The 25,977-nt window shown below is 44.8% G+C and overlaps 2 protein-coding genes across 3 annotated transcripts in view; one reads left to right on the top strand and one right to left on the bottom strand.

The window, feature by feature from the left end:
* SH3RF3 (SH3 domain containing ring finger 3) overlaps positions 1-5,191 on the bottom strand; it is a 218,231-nt gene extending 213,040 nt beyond the window's left edge. The window contains exons 1-2 of one of the 2 annotated variants that reach the window (XM_083437722.1): positions 4,924-5,191; positions 2,014-4,768 (exon numbers count right to left, since the gene is read on the bottom strand). In XM_083437722.1, the coding sequence (XP_083293848.1) occupies positions 2,014-2,697 (684 nt within the window). In that variant the 5' untranslated portion in view covers positions 2,698-4,768; positions 4,924-5,191. The remainder of the gene's footprint in view (positions 1-2,013; positions 4,769-4,923) is intronic. The other variant, XM_083437721.1, reaches the window with a different exon arrangement.
* EDAR (ectodysplasin A receptor) overlaps positions 1-25,977 on the top strand; it is a 234,985-nt gene that overhangs the window by 123,763 nt on the left and 85,245 nt on the right. The window lies entirely within an intron of this gene.

Below are 25,977 nucleotides of genomic sequence, written 5' to 3'. Positions count from 1 at the left end.
CGTCCAAGTATTCCTTCACTAGCAGCTCTTTTCATCCACCCATGTATATCCAGTACCCTTCATCTTTCGATTTGCAGTGATTGTCGCTGCATTCTACAGCCAGGGCAGTCCCACACAATGTGATTTGGTTATGTCTGTGCGAATTAATATGGAACCCTACTCCGTGAAGGAAGGAAATTAAGTCAACCTGTCTGGCACGTGATGTCGCAGTTGTATTGTTGCTTCACAGCAACGTAGGAAGCTGCAGACTAGACTATTTGTCTATCCCACCCAGTACTGTCTACTCTGGCTGGCAGAGTTCTCCAGGGTCTTGGACAGAAAAAAGGCTTCCCCTGTGTGTACCTGCTGTCTTTTTGTGCATTGCATGCAGACCCTGAAGCTTCTAGATGCAAAGCACATGCTCTCTACAACAGAGGTACAGTTTTGTCCATCAATTGACAAAGTACAACGCCATCACTCAACATCCTGAATTTCGGCAGCCTGATTTTTATTTTATAAAAGAGCAGGAGAGTAACATGAACTTGTTTCGGCCACCCTCATTTTGAGGGACAAACACCTGTCTTTAATCACTCTTAAGGAGAGCGCTTGCCTCCTCTGAAGTTAACACACTGGAAACGGCGCCACATTCTTGCAGCCCCCACTCCTACACAAATACAAATTAATGTAGCCTTTGGCCACCTATCTTACTGAAACCTGAGGAATATCTCAGTATAGCATATTGCAAACAAAGGCATAACGTTGCCTCAGGGCTAGTCCACAGAACTGCATACGAACTAGAGCAAATGAAAAAGGAATATGGGAGAAAGGCAGTAAATTCTGAAAGAGTATGTGATGCAAATTCCGATAACAATGCTATTTTGCTATATCACTGGCAGAGCAGCGTGCAAGCATGCCCTCTGTTATTTGAAAAAGGCCATTGGTAACTAATGCACGATTTGAACAAAGCATCCATAACTAGGCAACGTGCAAGTCGGATGAAGTGGCACAGACATAAGATAGGGCAAGGCTGCTATATATATCATAATTGCACAGAAAAGAATTTTGTCAGGTGCAGCTTGTCTTGGCTCTGCATCGTAAGAAATGTAGGTCCTGCTTAAAAAGAAACAACCGCACATAAAATTCACCAAGGCAGCCAAACAGTATCTTTATTAGGACCAAGAGGAGAGTTTACAGAGCTTCTGTAAGTGGCAACGGCAACTCTTAAAAGTGACCAGAGCCAATGTCTCCCAGTGCATCCGCTTGCCCTTTTGCCTAGTGGTAAGGAATTTCGGGACATCGTATTTCCCCTACAACCTAGACGCCACAGATGCCCTTGCCCCCTATATTGACAAAAACTCAGAGGAGCCAACTTCTAGGGGCCCAGGTCCCTTCAGCCCTCCAGTAAAATATCTGAGGGGGCCACCCACCCCAAAGTTCAAGGGTGCACATGTGCCAAATCATGTGATCAATTATGTGGGGCGGTGCTTACCTGCCCTGCCCCCCAATATTTTAGTCAAGTTGGCACCGCCCGGTGCCTCTTGAAGTCATTCATCCCCAGATGTTCAAAGTTCAATAGGAGTGCTAGCTAACCAACATACTAGACCTGCTTTCCAGCTAAGCCAAAGGGGGCAGCCCAACATGTAAAGTTGGTAGCAGTGCCATTGCTATGTTGTTGTTTCTATTAAGGACACATCAACGTCCTGGATGAAAGGTGTGGAAACAAGGAGCTGTACATATATAAGCCATAGCAACCAACTCCTAGGGGCCGAGGTCCCTTCGTGCCCCCCCCATAAATATTTGAGGCCCCCCCCCAGTTGAAAGTCATTGCCATTCAAGTGGTTGTGTGTCTTGTGAACAATTATGCAGGGCAAGGCTTACCTCCTCCCTCCATATATATATTCAAGTTGCCCCCCCTGGCTGTGCATATACTCTATAAGCACAACTAAGCCACGTGTGAACAGGCAGCTTGTTGGCTGGCGCGGGGCGGAGACCGAGGAACAAAAAACGGCGGGAAGAGGAAAAGGAAAGACTTACCTTCAGCAGGGCGCTCCGGCTAGCGGCGGCCAGTTCCCTCAGGCTGGCGGCGGCTGAGGCTGCGGCTGCAGCGGCGGCACTGCTAGGGGAGCCTGGGGAGGCCGCTGTAGCAGCCGCCGCCGCCACGGGGTGACAGCCGGGGTTAGTGGCGGGAACAGGGTTGTTTCCTCCTGCTGCAGCGGGGTTGCCCGCACAGGGAGCAGCCGCGTTGCCCGGGGCTGTGGGGCTCCCCGGGGCTCCGTTGCCGGCGGCGGCGGCGGCTCGGGGTCTCTGCCGGATGCCGTCGAGCAAGCGGACGAGCAGGATATTGGCGGGCAGCTCGTCGACCCCGCAGCCCACCAGGATGCGGCACTCGGGGCAGCGCAGCTCGTGGCGGGAGCTGACGATGCTCTCGAGGCAGCGGCGGCAGAAAGTGTGCTGGCACGGGAGCACCTTGGCCGTCGTGTCCAGGCGCTCCAGGCACACGGAGCACTCCAGCAAGTCCAGCAGCGAAGACTCGTCCATGGCCCCTCCGCAGGCGGCGGCGGCGGCGGCTGGTGGCCCCTCGCCGTTACTGCCGCCGCCACCACCCCCGCCACCTCCTCCAGCAGCGCGCCGCCTCCGCCTCTCCTCGGCAGCCCGCTTCTCGGCGGCGGCGGCGGCGGCGGCCTTGGAGGAGCACAGCCAGGACGCCCCTAGGAGCATGGAGACCAGCAGCGGAGGCCGCGCGACAGGCGGCAGCCACAACACATGGCAGCTGAGGAGGAGCAAGAAGCGGGCCGGCGGCGAGCCCAAAGCCCAGCCCGCCGGGGCGGCTCTCAGAAGGACCAGAGGGCGGGGACTGGGAGACCTATTTTCTGACCCCTCTCCAAGCAGGCGGGTGGTAATAATAATAATTCCAGGGAGCCACGCGCTGCTCCCTCGCCGTCGTCGCCTCCGTCCTCTGCCGCGACGGGGGCTCCCTTCTCCGGGCGGCGCGGCTGGCGGCACCTGTTCCCTTCAGGGCTCCCGCCTCTCTCCCTTCCAGGCTGGGTCAGAAGCGGCCGGAGGAAGAGGCGCTTTCTGGGCGCTGCTGCTCCTCAGGGCGAAGTGCTGGCGCGCAAAGGCGCTCCTCCCGGGCTCCGGAGCAAAGCTGCTCTCTGCTTCTCCTCCTTCAAGGCTTGGTGCGCTGCCCCCGTCCCGCTGCCCCTTCTCGCCGTCTCCCTTGCAGCCGAGCTCGGCCTCCGTCGCTCTCCCGTCATCGCAACCCGATGGCAACGGCGGCCTCCATCACTCCTTCTCGCGGGCTCGCCTCTTGCCCAAATATCCCGAGTGACAGCAAGGGGAGGCGAGCAAGAACAGCCTTGGGGAGAAACGGAGGGAGGCACCCACCCGTGCGCGCGCGCCCACGGCAGAGCCCCCTTCTCCGGATCGTCTGCCAACTTCCAGCTCCTCTCGTTTCCGAGCGCGATCGCCGCGAGGACGAGTTGGATCAGACTCGGTCGTGAGGATCAGAAGCAGCGGGCGCGTTCCCCGGCTGCTGCTCCGAGATCCGAGGGCTGCCTGCGCTGCATTGTTGAGAGATCCTGGCGCCTGCTGCTGCAGCTGGCCTGTTGGTAACACTCGCCAGCAGCAGCAGGGCAGCCGCCCAGTCCCCGCCCTCTCCTCCTCCTCCTCCTCCGATGGCCGGTGGTGCTATTATCCCCTAAGGGATGCTGCTCCTGCTGCTGCTAATCGAAGGAGGCTGTGAGCGGTGTGAATCAGCTAAGCTGCTCCTGGAGAAAAGGCTGCTGCTGCGCAATGGGGTTCCGGCACCACCAGAAACGTCTCTCGTCTAGGAAGACGCAGCGCCAGCCAGCTACTGCTCTCTGCTGGGTCCCGCTCTCAAAACGCCTTCAGCTCCCGCAGGAGGTTTCGGGAATCCGATCCGGAGGAAGTCCGGCAGATGCCAAGCTGTAAAATTCCAACTTCGTGCAGTAACTACAGTGCTGCGCCACTGCATCGTGTTCCCTCGGTCATCGTGATCCGGGGTGTGGGGAAGAGGAGGAGGCGCTTTCCCCCCGCTTCGAGCCCGATCTCAGGCCAAGCGTCAGAGCAACGGAAATACGTACCCCTGAAGCAATCTGAGAAGATGGGGAAGTTTGCAGAAGTTTGTTCAGATCGGACAAGGAAAACAGATTCCTTTCAGTGGGCCTCCCCCTGGTGGAGCTCTGCGTAAACAGCATTTGGTGTTGTTGCTGATGGAAGAAGATTTCCCCTCTTCTCTCCACCCCCTCCCGTTTCTTAGCGAACTGCCTGATACTGCTAACCATCCTTGCAGTATTATTTATTAAAAATTAATGCTGATTTCCACCTAATTAGCTGGCTTCAGCTAAACAGACTGTGGCGTTGCATATCCTTGCAATCTTCAGTTATATACACATGATCAAGTTAATGCAAAAACACTGGCCTTGGCCTGCAAAGTAATTACGTTTGAGAAGTCCTGAAATCTGACTGAAATATTTCTGCAATGTATTTAATGATAATAATAATCCAATGCTGATTTATTCACTGAATAGTAACATTTAGTGCAGCAGACTATATAAATACAGTCCGTGTTTATTTATTTCTTTTATTAAAAGATATTATAGCCCCACTTTTAAATCCTTTACTTGTTTAGCACACAAGTTCTTCTGCCAAGTAAAACAGAAGCAAAACACAGTTTGATGCATTTCAATATTCTCATATTTATTTTACATACTATTAACAAGAACTGGAATCAGAAACTATTGGACTTGTCCGAGCAGCGTGTTTCATTCTAACACCACCCACACAGTGGCGTAGTGTGGGGAGTGCAGGGGGGGCCGGCCACACTGGGCGCAACATCTGGGGGTTAGGGTTAGGGGGCGCAAATCCACGGATTAGGGGGCGCAAATTACTTGCCTTGCCCCAGGTGCTGACAACCCACTCTACGCCACTGCACCCACACCATCTTGTCTGGAAAGGTTGAGGAAGGCTGGTGTGACCCAGAGTTTGTTATCACTGCCAGGAGTTCAGGGAAATCATGAAGACCTTTTTGTATGCAAAAAAATATAGAGGAAGAAGGGAAAGTAGATGAAGGAGACATGGAATAGACAGAGGACAGCCCTCTCTCGAAACCCATGACTTATTTAGTAGCAAAAATATTATTGGAATAAAGGATATTCCAAAACCACATTTTCAGGTCTTTTATCGTCTTGCGAATCACTGCTTTATGTCATCCAATCTTCCTGTGCACAGAAAACATTGGGTGGTTTTTAGTCACTCTTCTACTCCTCCCTTGAGTAGCACTCTTAATAAATCATCCACTAACGACGCCTGCGTGCAATAATGGCCACACACAGTCGCATTGTCTGCTTGTCTCTCATTTAATATCGATAAGCCCCCTCCTTGGCACACAGTGCAATGGTAATCACAGTAAGATATTGTTTCTGAGACGACAATTAAGTACAGAGCAGAAGGAACATGAAACTCTCTGCTCCTCAAACCACATTCGCCTGGAGTAGATTTCACTGCCTTCAGGTATGGGATCCAGCTAGCACCAGGGCTGTTTCTTTTTTAACAGTCAGATGATCCTTTGTTGCTGACTAGTGTTCAGCAATGTCCTTGCAGAAAGAGGCCAAACTATCCAATAAGATAAACTATAAATAATACTGGTGTACAGAGAAATGTGAAATACAAGTATCAAGGACTTAGGTGCTATCTCAGTAAAACTGTCAATCTCAGGAACAAAAGCTCTGGGGAACATATAAGGATAATAATACGTGTTGTTTCCAAAAGGGGAGAGAAGGAGGGGAGATTAGAGCACTAGAGATGAGTGTAACAAAATGTGAGAACTCTTTTACTTGCGTTTCAGTTCATTTCCCTCAAAGATGCAAATGCTAAAGGTTGTCAAAGTCACTAGACTCCCAGTTCTGCTGTTAATGAAGAGTCTTGTCCTATCCTATCATTGAGTCACGCTGACTTCAGAAGGGCAACGTTGTGACCTACGCTATACTAGCAGAATGAATACAAGATTGCATCATAGAGCAACATTCAACAGGGTTCACTGTTTGCTCAGACAGCTCTTCTCCCCTCCTACAATATCCCATGCCCCCCCCCCCCCGATCTGCTGCATAGCATTTTGGAAGCATAGAGGCTTCAGCGAGGAGAGGAACAGAAAGTTCTTTTGCACAGATAGGAGTCCTGATTATGTGACATTAGACGTCCTCTAGAGCAGATATATAGGATGCCATCATAACCGATTACATAAACAGGGAAACAAGCATGTAAGGGGAAATGGTAGGGAAACAGCAAATGATTAATTAATTTAGCTAGCGTGCCATCCTCTCACAGGGCTAGGTCCCCACAAAGGTAAAATTATGCCCACAAAAAGAGCTGTCAAAACCAAATGCCACGCAGATCAATGCAGAGCTCGTGACAGTTGCCCTCAACTTTGTGCCGCCCAGGTATACTTGAGGTTAGGATCCCAACTAACGAATCGCAGCAGAGTGTCTGGGTTGTCTAAACCCCAGGAAGGGAGCATAGCTCAAATGTGAATACTCATGACATGGAACTACATTACTCTGCCCCTGTATCTTTAGAACTATGGATGCACACGAGCAGGGAGTGACTGGTGATATGGGATTTTGGTGAAAGTGTGCCTTCCACAAACAACCAAGTCCCATAACAAAGTAGGAAGGGCAAGGGATAGCACTTGCCGTTCACCTTAGACGACTTCACAGTGGACATAAAATGGAAGTGTGTTACCTAGCAACTGGGCTAAAGATTGCCCTTCCCATTTGCTAAATGTAAAATGATGCCTCAATCTCAGTTTAAGACTGCCTTTCATTTCAAAGTTGTGACCAAGTGAATGTAAGAATTCTCAGAATTCAAAACTGTCCCAGCAATCACAGCACCAGGGACTAGTGAGTTATAACGTTATGCATGTGTTATAAAAATGTCACACCAGGGGGTGCTGTACAGCTATCAATGGAAAATTGCCTTGAGAGCTATATAACTACTTTTTTTTTTTTTAGTGCTTTTAAAAATCAATGTAGATCCAGCCCAGATCTAATATCGAAGTAGGCATTTTGGAGATAAGTAATATACAGTGTTAGTGCTAATGATGAAATAGTCCTTTGCCAAGGATTGGTTAATACGATCTACTCCATGGATTCTATTGCCAACCTTATGGTGTTGGTGGGGGGAGTGTTGGTAAGTGAACAAACATCTATTTGACCCACCAAGCCTTAAAGCCAAGAAAAAAAAACTTTACTGTGTTCAATGAGCAGAATTCAGCAAGCACTCCTTGGAACCAGGATTCCCCTCCCCAGCTTTAAACCAAGTTATGGTACTGCTTCCCCTCCCCCCCTTTTTTGCTCCACTACAAACTAATATGGAATGTACTTTTAAAGTAAACGTTCCCACTGCTTCTTTGTGCCAGCTCGTTAGCAATGAAAACTAACAACAAGAGAGGCATATCTGATCCTCTTCAATGCTGCAGATCTGAGCAAGGCTTTTCCTCTTGCATCCTGTGTTATTGCAGGTGCAAGGCAGTTTGTTCGGTAGCAGCAGTTTTCCGAAGCAGGGGTTATACAGTGGTGCCCCGCAAGACGGAAAACCCACTAGACGAAAGGGTTTTCTGTTTTTCAATGTGCTTCACAGGACGAATTTCCCTATGGGCTTGCTTCGCAAGATGAAAATGTCTTGCGAGTCTTGAGATTTTTTTTTGCTCCCCACCCCCTTTTTCTAAGCCGCTAAACCGCTAATAGCCTTTTAGCAGCTAATCCGCTAATCCCGTAAGCCTTTAATAGCCGCTAATAGCCGCTAAACCGCTAATAGCGCTAATCCGCTAAGCCGCTAATAGGGTTGCTTCGCAAGACGAAAAAACCGCTAGACGAAGAGACTCGCGGAACGAATTAATTTCGTCTTGCAGGGCACCACTGTAATGGAAAACAAGAAATACATTTCACACCAAAGAGAAAACGAAGGGCATTTTCATCTTCAAAATGGACATTTTGCCTACTCTGATTCACAGTACCCTTCCACTTTCTGTTAGTTTCCCCCTCAAAGTAGAGATGGGTTGCATGATGTAATAAACAAGTTTTGCAGTTTTCCCGCACCCCAATTTAAGACCATATATCAGGGGTAGTCAACATGGTGCCCTCCAATATGTTGTTGGACTCCGGCTCCCATCAGCTCCACCTGGCATGGTAAATAATCAGGGATGATGGAAGTTGGAGTCCAACCATGTTGGCTGCTCCAGCCATAAACATTTTAATGTGCAAGAAAAACATCCACCACACCACCAGTGTGGTGTAGTGGTCAAGAGCGGAATACTCGTAATCTGAGGAACCGGGTTCGCGTCTCCGCTCCTCCACATGCAGCTGCTGGGTGACCTTGGGCCAGTCACACTTCTCTGAAGTCTCTCAGCCCCACTCACCTCACAGAGTGTTTGTTGTGGGGGAGGAAGGGAAAGGAGAATGTTAGCCGCTTTGAGATTCCTTCGGGTAGTGATAAAGCGGGATATCAAATCCAAACTCTTCTAAGTAAATGTGACAAGCTGTGCAGCAGCCCTGAAAACAGCAATATGCACCCATACATGCTATAAGCATGCTGGTACAGTTCAAATTCACACAGAGTAGATGTGATTGTTCACGGGGGCCTTGGAAACAGTCGACACCTGCACCCCCAGTTCCCTTCAGGCGGAGAAGCCTTCAGGGACAAAGTAACGACTGTGTAACTAAGACTGTGGGAAATAAAATCCTTGCAAGGTCCTCTCCTCCCTGGCAAGGCTGACTAAAGCTCTCGTGACTTCAGTTCTTTTGCGGTTTCTCTTTCACCGCCAGCTACCAGCTGCACACGGGCAGGACAAGTTACAGCTGAGTCCCTCCAAAATCGAAACGGATCGCTCACACTATTTTGCAGAGTTGGCATGGGACCTTTAATTTACAGGGGCAAATGGCTGGTTTCAAATACAAAGGGAGTGGGGTTATAGCAGCAGAGAAAATATCTGTTGCAGTCAAGGTGTCCTCAACTTCTGACCTACCTGGCAGCAGGTCAGTATCTGGTCTGCAGTCCAGAGTCAGTCCACACGTCCAATTTCCGAAGTCCAAACCAAAGCACAGTCCCAGAGAGATCCTGGAGCATCCAGGTTGGAACAAATTGCTGGTGCTAAATTGGAGAGATCCAAAAGGTACAGTAAATTGAAAAGGGAGAGTTGAGTTCCAAATGTTTAGAAAATCTGGCTTAAGGCAAGAAGGCCCAGACGAGCTTAGAGGATGTCAGAAAGAGAAGTAAACAAACTGCTGGTCTCATAATATTTGGAGGATATGGGATTACTGAAAATGCTTATTTTAAATAGGACACTTTCTCTGTCTCAGTTGGCAAAACACCCAGAGTCAAATTACCAAAGTGTTAAGTAATTATTTGCAAACCATTTAAGTAATGTGAGTAACAGGTCCTTGAAAAGAGATGCTCACACGTTTTGAGCATCTTCCCACATCGGTCCATGCTTCCAAGCTATTTCAATGGCCTCCAATCATTAACATGTACGCTACACATTCCTTTAATAGAAATATGGATATTCTGGGATTAAAGGTTTAAAGAGAATTTGAGCATACAAAAATGTTAAGCCATATACGGCATTGTTACGACCTACAATGTCCAAAAATTTTGTTTTAATATTATTTGATCTTCATATGTTATTATATTTTATGTTGAAGAAAATGAGTTTTTAAAATAATAGTATTAATTTTTTGCTGCCTTTGGGTGGTGAGCTAGGTTGTTTCTCTGTGCTCAATACAATATATCTGGTACATATTGTTTACTAAAAGCATTATTTCCTGTAAGCCCTTTGGAGACAGAAACCACTGCACACAATTATAAGAAAATGTTATTCTGCAGCCATGATTAACGACCAATTAAAATTTGTAGAGCACTTCAGAACCTGTAAGCTGCTTTAAATGCACAAATGATGATCAAGGCTCCTGAATGGGAAAAAAAAAGCAATTTTATATCAAGTAGTAGAAACAATTGCTGCTTTGAAAGCAAAGCAAAACCCTGCTGTCTTGTTCTTTCATCCCTGTGTTGGAATGTTACTAAACAATCACTTAAACCTATGATTAATTCTTAGGTGCTGTTATGAACATCTTGATACTAAGTAGAACCAATCACCTGAACTTTAATTTGGATGTAGAATAGGTATCTCAGTATTAGGTGGTTGGTTCTTCTTAATATTCATGTGGTTAAAGTGTATGCTTGCTTCAGAATCTGCTTTCAGGTTGTGGGCATTCTTGGATCAGAAAAACAAAGCCTTGGCTGAGATGTAATTAGAGAAAAATCATTACTAACATTTGTCGAGGACTGGAAATTTCTTACGGACTTTTTGCATGAAAGAGAAAATGAACTTGTAATATCAAGATTTGAATATTGAAAAAATACTGGTTTATAGAAGATAGAATGGTTGGATCTTAAGGAATGAATATCATATGTAACTGCAGAGAGCCGGAAGTCCTTTTATTTTACTCTCTCTCCCTTTAGTTTTTTCTTTCTTTTCCTTTCCTTTTGCTTTCTTCTTTAGATTTCTCCTTTTCTCTTCTTTTGTCTTCTTCCTTCTGAGTTTGCTGTTTTTTTAAGATTAAATAGCTGTTTTATCTCAGTATATCATCAAAAGACACTTTCCAATGGGTATGTGTTTCTGTATAACTCTGAGTAAGTGTCAATAAATAAAAATTTAAAGAAAAGAAAAGAAAAAGAAACCTTCCCTGTTACGATTAAAAGTATGGTTTCAGTTAGGGAGATGATGGCACTCACCGTATTTTATTTTATGAAATTTATATACCACATGATTGTAAAAAAACAAAACAAAACACTCATAGACCACATTTTTCATGGACATATTGCCTTCCTCTTGTTGATAACTGTGGTTAAGGCAAATCAATTAAGCCTGCATAGACCATGGTATTGCAAAAATAGAGAATATTATTCCCATTGGTACTCTCCTAACTAAGGTGGGAGTACCTGAAACAGGGCCTGAGATGCCTAAGATGTGCTTGTCCTAAGGAGGGGAAAAAGCAATATTGCACTTAGAACAAACAGTCTGCATTTGGAGGTACTGATACTAAAACAGCTGTACTGTACTACGATACGATGATATGATACTCTTTATTGTCATTGTCCCATATAGAACAATGAAATTGAGAAAAATCTACATCAGACATTAAAAAACCAACAAGCCTGCCATCCCAGCTATCCCAACCTGGTTAGCCCCCTAAAAACTCTGATACCCCATTTTTAAATACAATATACTTCCATAGAGCGTTTACACAGCGTTTAAAATCAAAACCACATTTGGATAGAAACTACGGTATTTCTCAGGCGGCTAGTCCTAATCTTTATAACCCTGTACCTTCTTCCAGAAGGCAGAAGCTGAAAGAGATCATTTCCGGGGTGCGCACTATCCTGCACTATCTCTGCAGCTTTCTTATGGCACCTGGAAGCATAGATTTGATCCAAGGTGGGAAGAGTGCACCCAATTATTCTCTCCGCAGTCTTCACAGCCCTGGACAGAATTGTTTTTTCTCTGACCATGCAGCTCTAAAACCACACACACAGATCGTAAGTCACAGGGTGAGTCTTTTAAAAGAGGCCCAATGGAACATGTGTACTCTGTATCCACCGGGCCTCTTTTAAAGAACTCATCCTGTACTATTACTTGTGGACAAGTGATGCCTGCTTAAAGGTTTCCTTCTGATCTGCCAAACCAGAACTTTTGTAAATAAGCACTTTATTGTAAAGGGCACTATACATCTTCAGGATACTCTATGCAGAAAGGAAGTGACCTTGTCAAAGTTGGCCCTGTGATTTGCTCAGGGAACTGGGGAGCATTAAACAGTATGCATACATGGTTGTTTACACGACACCATTTGAAGCAGAGCTATAATCTTAAACTTCCTGATAATCTGTAAATATTCCTGTTTAAACTACATTAGTACAATGTGATTTGCCATTTTCTGCTCAATTATTCCGAGAGAAAAATAAGGTAATTTCTAGTACACACCGGTTCCGTGTGCAACATTTATGACGCATTAAACATTAAAACCAGAAGCGCAGTCATATTTCAATGCCTTAATGCACCCGTTTTTAGCATTCCTGCTGATCATTAATTGAATTGTAGTGGGTGATAAATGTTTTATCGTACAAGCAGTGGAAAGATCAAAATTATCAAGTTTAAGTATGTTTTCTAATTTAAATAATTATCTGTGTTTCCTATAAAGTTGTTGCTGTAATTGGTTTTGACTTAAGTTTTGAAAGCAAAATTAGCCCCATTAATTAAGGCAAGGCAAATTATGGCCTCTATTTCCTCTACAGGAAAGAAACTTGTTTCTTCATCTAATAAATGACAAAATGCCTCATTATGCCATACAAAACGTTTAAAATTCAAATCAAATCTTTCCGTGACCGACTGACTCATCAAACAAGAGCTACTATAGCCAGTGTTCTGAAATGCATACATTTCTGTAGGGAAATCAGTTATGAGTTTTATTTGAGTCTGGACACAGAGCTTTACCATTCTGAATATGGTTACCTCCCTCACGAATTTGCTACGTACAATTTAAAAATCAATTTGCTATGTACCTCAAACATTATGAAGAACGAAGGAAAGCAAGCATAAAATACATTAAATGAAGACACATACAAACCCAGCCAGTTCCTTTTCATGTAATTCAGAACTACCTTTTTACAAATTAATGAATACACTGTTGTATAATTTTCAGGTCTGCAGGATTTCTGAAGATTTTTCTGAAATAAAAGCTTAAAAGTCGAGATCTGCAAAGTGTAAAATGGAGACGGTCCATTACCAGCTTGAGAAAGTTATTTTTGTATGTGCGAGTGGGACTGCGCTTTGTAAATTGCTTTGAGTGCTTTTTAATGGAGTGGCACTTAATGAAATTTATACGTTCATAATAAAGAAAGGGAACACCGGCTTCGAAAGGAAACAAGGGGTACAAAATGTGAAAAAAAGGGAGTGGGAAGTAGGAGGTTTTGCAAACGTTTTCACGCACAAACATTTTGCAGCAAAAGAAGAAGAAAAGAACAAGCTTGGCGAATTTGGCACAGCACTACTGGTCATAGCATTACCTGTGAAGAAAGTGCCTGATATTTTTGAAAGCTAGAGTCAGTGAGTAGAAAGTTGGACTTGAGTTCGAATCCGCACCCAGCCATGAAACTCATGAGGTGACCTTGGGCCAGACACAGTCTCGTAGCCTAAGCTACCTCACAAGGTGGTTGTGAAGATAAAATGGGGGTGGGGGGAAGGAAACTGGGCATGCCACCTTGATTCTTGGAGGAAAGCAGGGATATAAATGTAGTAAATAAATGAATAAATAACATAGAAATTCTGCCAGTGCAGCAATGTCGGTTGTGACCTTCATTTTATAAAAGAGAACAGAGCAGCGCAGCATTTGCAGGGATCTGCATTCATCCATTCATTAAAAAACTTCTTTTTTTAAGGCTGTCTACGCGGGTGGCACTGTGGTTTAAACCACAGAGTCTAGGGCTTGCCGATCAGAAGGTCGGCGGTTTGAATCCCCTATCCCCTAGCAGTTCAAAAGCACATCAAAGTGCAAGTAGATAAATAGGTACCGCTCCAGCGGGAAGGTAAACGGCGTTTCCGTGTGCTGCTCTGGTTTGCCAGAAGCGGCTTAGTCATGCTGGCCACATGACCCAGAAGCTGTTTGCTGGCTCCCTCGGCCAGTAAAGCGAGATGAGCGCCGCAACCCCCGAGTCTTCCGCGACTGGACCTAATGGTCAGGGGTCCCTTTACCTTTTATCCATTGTCAGGGGTCCTTTACCTTTACCTTTTATCCATTCAAAAACCTTCAGGGCATCCCACAGAAAGGGCAAAGTATCAGCTGAATTATAAATAACCAACAAACTGAAGGTGCAATGGAAGAAAAGGGCCTTAAAAGCTCATCTAAGCACCAGTAATGAGAAGGCTAATCAGGCCTCCTAGGAAAGGAAATTCCACAATATGAGCACCCAGCCAATTGGTACTTCGATGGCAACAAGATATGGAACAAGACCTCTGGTTATGAATCCAGGGGGGGGGGCAGTTTATGCAGGAGAAGGTGGTTCTGAAAAGAACTTCATCCCAAACCATTTAGGGCATCCCTGACAGATCTTGCAGGTCAACACACAGAGATTCTGTCAGACCAGATTATGAGGCACTGAAAAGATGGGAGTACACCAAAGGCCTGGAAACGATGCCTTATGAGGAACGGCTAAGGGAGCTGGGCATGTTTAGCCTGGAGAAGAGGAGGTTAAGGGGTGATATGATAGCCATGTTCAAGTATATAAAAGGATGTCACATAGAGGAGGGAGAAAGGTTGTTTTCTGCTGCTCCAGAGAAGCGGACACGGAGCAATGGATCCAAACTACAAGAAAGAAGATTCCACCTAAACATTAGGAAGAACTTCCTGACAGTAAGAGCTGTTCAACAGTGGAATTTACTGCCAAGGAGTGTGGTGGAGTCTCCTTCTTTGGAGGTCTTTAAGCAGAGGCTTGACAACCATATGTCAGGAGTGCTCTGATGGTGTTTCCTGCTTGGCAGGGGGTTGGACTCGATGGCCCTTGTGGTCTCTTCCAACTCTATAATTCTATGATTCTACACTTTGGTGAATGTGATTACACTGCGTCCAGCACGCCAAAGGTGGAATGCGAATGGTGTTTTGGGCAGATCTTTATTTTCATTGGGAATGAAAAACTCAGAAGGTAAATCCTTACTGTGAAGAAGATGCCAGGAACATACGATAGCTTTATGTACACCAGGGGAATTAAGTGAACTGATTTGCACTTAATTGTCCTGTTAGATTCCTTGTAGTATGTGAGCATGAAACATTTATCAGTACACCCACTGGAAGGTGTTTTTTTACTAGTTAGTTTAGAGCCAGGGGCAAAGCATTCATTTGGGCAATTAGTCTGACTACTGTGCAGCTAACAACAGACTCATTAATGTAGGTATAAAGCACAAACAGATCTTTTTATAGCAATTCAATTCATTATCGAAAAGGCAAAAATACAAAACTTAATTCCAGTCAGAAAACAACTAGATGCTTGCGGTTTCATGTTTCATACACTGATATACCTAGCCATATAACCATGGAAGGCTGCTGTCTACAATTGTTTGTGCTAATTCAGGTGATAATTCAGGTGATTAAATCCTCACAGGATTTAATCCTCATTGGAAGCAAAAATAAAATTTAAAAACCCACTCACAAACATCACTGAGAGAAGGGGCCTAGCTTTCTCTCTGATACATAATTCTACATGGATTTTTTTTTTTTTAAAGAAAGAAAGCAGTCACTTGTCTTAATCTCCACCTGCAGTTTGAAGTGGTACAACCTATTGTACCCGAAATGGTACAATCAGGTCCACCACCTCATCTGTTGTTTAGGACAATTAGGCCAAAGCATGCACAAAGCATGTTTATGAACAAAGGTTCATAAAACGACTCAGAATACAGTGGTTCCTCAGGTTAAGTACTTAATTCGTTCTGGAGGTCCGTTCTTAACCTGAAACTGTTCTTAACCCGAAGCACCACTTTAGCTAATGGGGCCTCCTGCTGCCGCCGCACCGCTGGAGCCCGATTTCTGTTCTCATCCTGAAGCAAAGTTCTTAACCTGAAGCACTATTTCTGGGTTAGCGGAGTCTGTAACCTGAAGCGTATGTAACCCGAGGTACCACAGTAGTATGACAAGATATCTTTAAGAAAAGTAATTTTCAGGTATGCACGTTTGGAACCGAAGTAATTCAACACAAGGGTGAAGACATATGCAACATTTCACTGCATGCATTAGGAGAAATGGACCCTAAAATGCTGGTGAATTTTTAGAGGACTTTTAAAGCAGTAATAATAATGATTGCAAAGTGATGCAGAAATGTGGAAAACTGAACTTAACCCTGGAAAAATATGAGAGAGAGAGAGAGAGAGAGAGAGAGAGAGAGAGAGAGAGAGAGAGAGAGAGAGAGATATTCTTCCATCCCTGCTACCAGGGAAGTGTGCGCAAAATTGCAATCTTAAAAAAAGACTTCCCTTTTAAAGCCTACTTTTAATATCTTTGGAGAACATCCTGAGAGTTCCTTCGCCATCTGAAATATAAAGGAGGACTCCCTGGGACAGGCCCTTTCCAACATCAGCACCCTCCCAGCAGCAGTTGGTTCTGTCCCTTCCCTTCTAGTGTTTTGATGGCCTTCAAAGGCTATATACTCTTTGAGAGAGCTTATTCTTTGTCTGTTCTCCTCCTGAGTTTTTTTTCTCAACTATTCTGTATGGTTTTTGATTTGCTTACTCCTTTTAAAATTTAATTCTGTTAATGAGCTGGCGGTTGGTGATTTGGTGCGTCGTTTCCTATCATTATGTTGCGTTTTAATATGTACTTAGTTGGTTGGCTTCCTTGTGGAGCCTTTTTGGTTTCAAAAGGCAGGATATCTTGAATAAATAAACAAAATGCTGCATGCTATTTCTGTCTGGGAGGAAGACAAATGCATCACTGGAAACAACCTGCAGAGTACAGAGCTGAAAGGCACCAGTAATCTCAGTGGGGTTCGCTATGCTTAACTAAATGTGTGGATTTATTCTTCTATTCAAGAAGGAGTGAGTCGTTCTTATGAAGTAAACTCCTAAGCAGCGCTCCTGCTGGGGTGCTGTTATCCTGGCGTTTTTCCCAAAGTGTGGAGCTTGCCAGTCCTGTTCCCTGTTTGCACTGGGCTCATTCTGAAATTCCTCAAAGCACGGATGTAAGCAGCTGCTAATTTATCATAAGACAGGAGTCCAGTGGCCACATTCTAATTTTTCCTCCTGTTGAATTGCATTTCATATCACACCCTCCACTTCCCAGAGCTATGCAAAGTTCAAAAATATCTCTTTACAGGGTCAGTTTCTTTTGGAATGAAAGTGCCCTGGAAAGCTCTATTTTTTTTGGTAATTGTTGTTGTTTAGTTGTTTAGTCATGTCTGACTCTTCGTGACCCCATGGACCAGAGCACGCCAGGCACTCCTGTCTTCCACTGCCTCCCGCAGTTTGGTCAGACTCATGTTGGTAGCTTCGAGAACACTATCCAACCATCTCGTCCTCTGTCATTCCCTTCTCCTTGTGCCCTCCATCTTTCCCAGCATCAGGGTCTTTTCCAGGGAGTCTTCTCTTCTCAAGAGGTGGCCAAAGTATTGGAGCCTCAGCTTCAGGATCTGTCCTTCCAGTGAGCACTCAGGGCTGATTTCCTTCAGAATGGATAGGTTTGATCTTCTTGCAGTCCATGGGACTCTCAAGAGTCTCCTCCAGCACCATAATTCAAAAGCATCAATTCTTCAGCGATCAGCCTTCTTTATGGTCCAGCTCTCACTTCCATACATCACTACTGAGAAAACCATAGCTTTAACTATGTGGACCTTTGTCGGCAAGGTGATGTCTCTGCTTTTTAAGATGCTGTCTAGGCATGTCATTGATTTTCTTCCAAGAAGCAGGCGTCTTTTAATTTCGTGACTGCTGTCACCATCTGCAGTGATCATGGAACCCAAGAAAGTAAAATCTCTCACTGCCTCCATTTCTTCCCTTCTATTTGTCAGGAGGTGATGGGACCAGTGGCCATGATCTTAGGGTTTTTTTTGATGTTGAGCTTCAGACCATATTTAGCGCTCCCCTCTTTCCACCCTCATTAGAGAGCCAGTGTGGTGTAGTGGTTAAGAGCCGTAGTCTCGTAATCTGGGGAACCGGGTTCGCGTCTCCACTCCTCCACATGCAGCTGCTGGGTGACCTTGGGCCAGTCACACTTCTCTGAAGTCTCTCAGCCCCACTCACCTCACAGAGTGTTTGTTGTGGGGGAGGAAGGGAAAGGAGAATGTTAGCCGCTTTGTGACTCCTTCGGGTAGTGATAAAGCAGGATATCAAATCCAAACTCTTCTTCTTCTTCATTAAAAGGTTCTTTAATTCCTCCTCACTTTCTGCCATCAAGGTTGTGTCATCAGCATATCAGAGGTTGTTGATATTTCTTTCAGCAATCTTAATTCCGGCTTGGGATTCATCCAGTCCAGCCTTTCACATGATGAATTCTGCATATAGGTTAAATAAGCAGGGAGACAATATACAGCCTTGTCGTACTCCTTTCCCAATTTTGAACCAATCAGTTATTCCATATCCAATTCTAACTGTAGTTTCTTTTCCCACAAAGAGATTTCTCAGAAGGCAGATGAGGTGATCAGGCACTACCATTTCTTTAAGAACTTGCCATAGTTTGCTGTGGCCAACACAGTCAAATGCTTTGCTTTTTTTGTAATAAAACTATTTAATTAAAACAAAAACAGGTGAAGCAGGTGGCAGATAGGGAAAATTCATTTCAAAGCAAACTTACCTGATTTGCACTTCCTGCAACAATATGTGAACTGACACGCAGCTGACCTTTAACATTTTCAACTTCTTCAAATTATGCAACACGGTTATCCAGGAGAAGTGTGCATTAAAAATGTATATATTAGTGAAAACACACACACAAATACATTTTATTAGTGGAAATTGCTTGCAAAAATGTTTATGTCACAGAAAATTATGTACAAAAATGGATATATTAGGAAAAACGCAAATTAAACTGACTTATTTTCATGAGGTTTTCCTTTTTTTCGAAACCTAACTTATGCAGAAATGTGGACAGGGCCAGATTAAGATCTTTAGAGGACCTAAGGCACTAAAAGAATTTGGGTGCCTTCATATAGGACTTGCCGATCAGAAGGTCGGCGGTTTGAATCCCCACGATGGTGTGAGCTCCTGTTGCTCTGTCCCTGCTCCTGCCAACCTAGCAGTTTGAAAGCATGTCAAAGTGCAAGTAGATAAATAGGTACAGCTCCAGTGGGAAGGTAAACAGTGTTTCCGTGCGCTGCTCTGGTTCGCCAGAAGTGGCTTAGTCATGCTGGCCACATGACCTGGAAGCTGTACGCCGGCTCCCTCGGCCATTAAAGCAAGATGAGCACCGCAACCCCAGAGTCATCCGCAACTGGACCTAACAGTCAGGGGTCCCTTTACCTTTACCATATATGTCTAATTAAAAATAAAAACAATGATAAACCATAAAATATTTTTTTCAAAATGAAAACAAAACCCACAGTAAGGTGGAAAATAATGTTGTTGTTTTTTGTATATTTGTATAAATAATGCTTGTTTCTGTTCAGCTGCACCATATAGTCCATAGCGAATCTGGCAATGGAAAATTTCTGTGGTGCCCTCCCCTTTCCCTTGATGCCCTAAGCATGTGCTTATTTTGCTTAATGGATAACCCAGCCCTTGAATGTGGAGCACTAAACTGAAAGTTTGAGAAAGCATGAGCATGAGAGGAACCCAAACTGTCAGATTTCAGTCTACTTCCCTTATTTTGAAAACATGAGTAGGTCTTTGGGGAACAGCCGGTGTGCTTCTTCATGACAAGCAGAGAAGATTCAGCAGCTATGGTTAAGGTGGGGTCAGCCAGCTGGAGAGCACCAACCGCGTGCTACAGAGCATCAAGCGAAGAAAATACCGTAAAAGCAATTCCCTTCTGAAAGGGAGAGGTAAAAATCAGTATACCAGTCCAACATAGCGCAGGATGCAAGAAGAGATTGAATCACTGCAAGCTTTCCGTTGGAAAGCTGTCTAAATGTATGTCTCCCCAGGAGGTGCCACTATGCATTTGACAACAAGTTCCCTTTTGATGCTATGGAACACTATTATTCACTCTGCATGAGGCAAAGTGGTTTGTCTGCAACTCACTTATCACTGCTATTTTATTTGTCCATCGCCTGTCCTATTTATCAGGGCACACTTCCGTTCCCCATATGTATTATTACCCCAGGCATCATTCATCTCTTAGTTTTGCAATGGTGGTAGACGACTCAGGGAAAATATGATAAAACATGGTTTAGAACTCATTTTAGAGCGTAAGTGACACAGAAAGTATATTTTCTCACCAACACTGCATTGGTATAGAGCCAATGGGCTTGCAACACTTTGACAACCCCAGGAGGTGTTTGAAGAACCCCAAGAGTTGTCTATTGTGATCATCCCACTAGGCACTTTCCTAACTAAATCACTTGGATCCCTTCTGCCTCGCAGGCCCCATTAATTGCCCCAGTAATTTACAGAGGTTCTTCCTGGAGCTTTGGTGTGATGGCCTGGGATTCGGATTCGGATGCTGAACCTGAAGAATCCCAGCCTGCACAGGATTCCCCGCCTCCAGAACCAGCTGAGCCAGGGCTGAGGCATGAGCCTGAAGGGTCCTCACCTGTGCTGGAACCTCAGGTGCAGGCACCAGCTGAGTCTGCTCGGACTCCTAAGGGGGTGGAGGACCCATTGCCTGCAGGTGCTCCACTCTCAGCCCCGGCAGAGGAAGCTGAGGTTGCCTCTGGGTCCGGTAACCCTCCAGCCTCTCCTGAGCTGCAGAGGCTCAGGGCAGAGAGGTGGAGGGAACTAAGTTCCTACAGGAGGAGTGCTTGCCTCCAGGCCAGGAGAGGCGAGTCACCAGAGGATCAGGGCCGCCCTATGCCTCAGGGCAGATAAAAGCCAGCCAGCCCCAGTCCCAAGTTGCAGGAGCAACTTCGTTGGTTGACAGTTCCTGCCTGAATTCTGTCCTGCACCTGCCTCCATACTGCACCTTTGACCTTGGACTGGACTCGGACCTCACCTCTCGGTTAGCCCACGGGACCAGCACATTTGGCTTGGAAACTTTTCAGTGTGTGCAGCCTTGGGATGTGGTCAGGATCTTATAAAAGTAAGCCCCAGGCAAACCTCTTCAAGGGGAGAAGTCTACAACCAAATGAGAAAGCCTTCTCCTTTTTCAGTGCAATACCTGTCTACTCGGAAGTATGTCCCACTGAGTTCAATGGGAACCTTAGTCCCAGATACATAACTGCAGCCTTAATCTGTGCTAATACTGCTGGTTATTTTAATGGTGATTGAAAAAGAAGAAGGAATCGCCTGTTTCCATGTCTGCTGTCCTTGTCCTGTTGGGTTTGGTGGTTCAAGAAAAGAAAAAAGCCCATTGGGTTTAGAATAAATTCCAGGAAACGGGAGGTAATAATGGATAGACCAAGATCCTCTGAACCTTGAATTTAAAATATTTGGGGTTTGTTTTTTTAAAAAACCCTTCATTCAGATTCTTTAAACTAACTTTTCAGAGGCACAAAACAGAAAGCTACAGTATTCCACTTGCATTTTTCATTGGCCTTAGGTGCAACCAGGTTGGGGGGGCACATTGCTACGGCACAAAAGGAGGTCTATCCATGAAATAATTTATTGTAACAATTTTGCCTTAACTAAAAGATTTAGGCTATATTAAAAAGAAAAGGCACTGGGGAGCAGAATTTTTCTCCCCAGTCAGCCTTCTCAAGGAATTCAATTACAAGCATGGAGCTATGACACAGGATCTATTACTTGGATATTCCAAAGGCGTTCAATAAAACATATTAAGAAGGTACCTGTGCTATTTCATCATTGCTGTAATGTAGACAAAGCCTCGTTATTCCACATGTTTTGCAGCTCCTCTGACCTAATTTCCAAAGAGTACCATTGTGGAATTATTATCAAAGATTATTAAGTTTTATGTCCCTGGACTTTATAGCTTGTGTCTACAGGAAGAGAATTCAAGCCAATTACGTAACAGCGAAGATCTGATTAGGTTGTAACAGAGGGACGGAATTTATTACCCTAAACTGAAAAGGCCAGAACAGCCACAAAGTGACCTGCACGTTTTACAGCAAAGATTAATGTCCTATATGTAGAAGGGGCAAGTTCACTCATGCACCAGAGCACATATAATCTGCACTGGACAGAAAGGAACAGATGAATTGGTATATAAGAGGTGTACAGGGAACCAGGCAGAGGGCCTTCTCGGTAGTGGCACCTGCCCTGTGGAACGCCCTCCCACCATGTCAAAGAGAAAAATAACTACCAAACTTTTAGAAGACATCTGAAGGCAGATGTTTAGGACAGCTTTTAATGTTTAATAGGTTATTGTATTTTAGTGTTTTGTTGGTAGCCTCCCAGAGTGGCTGGGGAAACCCAGCCAGATGGGCGGGGTATAAATAAATTAATAACAACAACAACAACAACTTGAATAAAATATTGTGTGGGCCCAGGTAAGCTCCACCCCGCATAATCACATGGTGCAGTGCACAGACACAATTTGAATGGGAATGGCCATAAACTTTGTGGGGGCCCGGCCCCCTCAAATATTTTACTGTGGGGGCCGAAGCCCCCCCATGACCCCTAGGAATTGGCTCCTATGTAAACAGGCAAAATAGGACCTTACTGAATCCTTAATACAGGCTTCCTCAACCTCAGCCCTCCAGACGTTTTGAGACTACAATTCCCATCATCCCTGACCACTGGTCCTGCTAGCTAGGGATCATGGGAGTTGTAGGCCAAAAGCATCTGGAGGGCCAAGGTTGAGGAAGCCTGTCTTAACATATGGAAGCACTGTTCCCATGTTGTATGTGAATGAAACTGAATCGGCAGATTTAGGACGGGAAACAGGAAGTACTTCAGCACACAGAAATGCAACTATGGAATTTGCTCTCTCCTCAAGAGGCAGTTATAGCCACCATGTTGAGGATTAGACCAATTCACAGTGGGTACGGCGATCAGTGGCTTTGAGCTAGTCTCCGAGTATTACTTGCTAGAAACCGCAGGAGATCAAAGCGCTATAGCATCCTTTAAAATGTGCACTTCTCTGAACTCTGCATTGCAGGTCTCCGATCAAGTAATAGGTACAAAAACGCACACACTATTGTAAAGCACACACATAAATGGCTATGTTAGTAACAATAACATAAAAGATGTGCTATATGTGGGGGAAATGCTTTGAAAAAAAATGTGTATATGATGAGAAATTCAGACTGAAATGCTTGTGAATTTTCATGTGGACATATTTTTGTGAGTGTCATTCTGATGTGGTTATGTGGAGAACTGAAGATTGGAAAAACGAAAAATCGGGAGAAAGCAGAATTGACAGATTTCTCCAGCATGATCTGTAACTATGCCTAAGTGCATGTAACAGACATGATCACAAATTTCCCTCCTGTTAAATCCAGTTCCTCCTCCTTTCCCTTCCTCGGTTCCTCTCCCGATGAAAATATGACACTATAAGCTTTCCAGGGCACTGTTGTCTTGCACTCTGTAATGCCCCATGCACATTGAAGGTGTCCTATGACTAAGCAAATACTTAATTTTCTGTTACTGCACAATCAGAGCCTGCTGTCTCTGTAAATGCTCATACTGGACAGCACTACAGAACATTTCAAAAAACTGAGAACTAGTATTCATCTAGTCCAGAGCTTTTTAAATGGTGTGTCGTGACACATTAGTGTGCTGGCTGCAGTGTGTAGGTGTGTCACGTGAACGCTCCCTGCACTCCTCGCGGGGTTGAAAAGGGGTTAGTTTAACCTCCAGTTTGCTAGTAAAGCTGATTTATTGTGTCGCTAAATGATGCATATCTAAAAAGTGTGTCACCGACATTCAAAGTTTGGAAAGCTCTGCTCTAGACTCAGGATCACACAAAAGTTGTCCCAGTTTTGTTATAATGCTTACACTTAAAATTACTGAATTCACAATACACAACATTCACCAAAATCAGCCACACCCTCTTTATATTTTAATGGTGAATTTTTCAGATCAAAGATTTGAATCCATGTTTGTAATGTGAACTTTTAGTGCAAACTGAAATCTGTGCACTTTCAGATTATTACCCCCCCCCCCCACCAAAGAAGCTTATTAAGAGATGCCATCAAATATAAATTGCCAAGTGAAAGTATCAGATATTGGGGGAAAATACCACCTGAAGCCAAATACAGATATTCAGTATCAAAATTCATGCAGGAGAAGTCTGGGGAGCAAATTTATTTCATTTCTATGTGTACGCAGCACATTTATTTCAGTCTAAGATATGAATGATAACATCTGTTATTGTTCCTTATATTTTCTTTCACCCTTCTATCAAGGAATTCTGGGTAGTTTACATGGTTCCCCCCCCTTATATAATCGCAAAAGCCATGTAAGTTAAGATAGTTTAGACTACCAGGTAGACCAAGCTTTGTGGCTTATCAGGTATTTCAGTGTGGGTCTCCAACTTCCTAATTACTAGGTCACACTGGATTGTGTACATATGGTACTGCTAAGCACAAAATGCAAATTTGGAACCAGTGGCAAATGGCACGGTGGACTGTGACTTCTCACCTGACCTCTAGCCTGTTACATGATTGCTGCTTCCTGGGAGGTAGAGGAGGAAGGGTGAGGCAGTGGCAAGGTCAGCATGGTGCAAGCTTACTGGCAGAACTAACCCAGTTCTCCTGTCAATGCATTTGCACTACACCAACCCTCAACCTTCATCTACCCCTAGGTAAAGCAGCAGTGACACGACCAAGCAGAGGTCATGCTGACCACTTCCATTCAGTATGTGAACTTCATGCTGTATTTTGGGCTAGCCAAGGGAAACGGGTGGTGCTGTGGGTTAAACCACAGAGCCTAGGACTTGCCGATCAGAAGGTCGGCGGTTTTAATCCCCGCGATGGGGTGAGCTCCCGTTGCTTGGTCCCTGCTCCTGCCAACCTAGCAGTTCGAAAGCACGTCAAAGTGCAAGTAGATAAATAGGTACCGCTCCGGCGGGAAGGTAAACGGTGTTTCCGTGCACTGCTCTGGTTTGCCAGAAGCGGCTTAGTCACACTAGCCACATGACTTGTAAGCTATACACTGGCTCCCTCGGCCAGTAAAGCGAGACGAGCGCCGCAACTCCAGAGTCGGTCATGACTGGACCTAATGGTCAGGGGTCCCTTTACCTTTTAAGGTTGAACTGTTGATGGCCAGCCATTTCAAGTAATGAAAATTTAAACGGTATTCCTACTGAAGTTAAAGAGTAACACATGTTAAAACAAAACAAAACTCCTTATTGGTTTTATGTCACATATAATTAACACAGGGAGCTAATTGCAATCAGATTCCACTGAAATAACCTGTGCTCACCTAAGCAGTTCTGTGGCTGTCAATATTCAATTTGCACTTCACTGAGTATATCAAGATGAGTGCCGCGCCATCAGCACAGGGCAGTATCCAGCCTATTATTTCAAGTAGTACATTTCAATGAGAATTATGCCCAAATCATTGCATACAGGGTCACTATACAGAGGACTGGATCCAATTGCACCTGTCTGTTTGTGGATGGGTATTTTATGGAGCGAAGAACTCTGCAAACCGAAGAGAAGGGATGGTTGTTTGGTCTCATCAGGGCCATAGCTAGGGGGTGGTGAGGTGGGCCCCCGCCAGGGACGCAGGCAATTCGGGGGCACAAAATATGTCCATAAATAGAAATATCGATTATTGCCTCATAAGAAATGGTTTTAAATAGAGGGTGAATTGAATGGGTGGGTGGGTGGGGGGAGTTGGAGGAGAGGCGGAAAGAAGAGTTAATTTGTCCATGGCTAGGGGGCGCAATCTGGGCGGTTCTGCCAGGGGCGCAAGATCATCTAGCTACAGCTCTGGGTCTGGTACCCATTTCCTTGCGACCCTCCACCCCTAATGTGTTGCAGAGAGTTGGTGACTCTCCAAAATAGCATGGAACGCGATATCGTGAGCTACATGGAGAAATTCACGAAAATTGCCACCTCCTCCTCTGTTCCATTTGTAGAGGCCTCCATCAATTCAAAGACTTTTCGCAACCAGAATATAAACCAAAGCATTTAAAACATGGATGGAGACAACTTGTTATTCCTTACCATTGGTCACGCTAGTTGGGGGCTGATGAGAGTCCAACAGCATGCGGAGGGAACAACTTCCCCGATCCCTCATTTAAACATGCAAAGTCAGCAGTAGAATCCAGTGCAATTATTTGAAAAATACAATTTTTCAAGTCCAGTATCTTTTTAGTTATCTCCTCTGCATCTGTTATGGAACCATTAAGAGAATAAGCACTACTGACTGACTCACGGTCCACAAAGTCA

This window comes from Podarcis tiliguerta (assembly GCF_965153285.1).
Source record: "Podarcis tiliguerta genome assembly, chromosome: 4".
NCBI lineage: Eukaryota > Metazoa > Chordata > Lepidosauria > Squamata > Lacertidae > Podarcis > Podarcis tiliguerta.
Note: the sequence above shows the minus strand (reverse complement) of the source record. Positions and strands in the feature narration are given on the sequence as shown.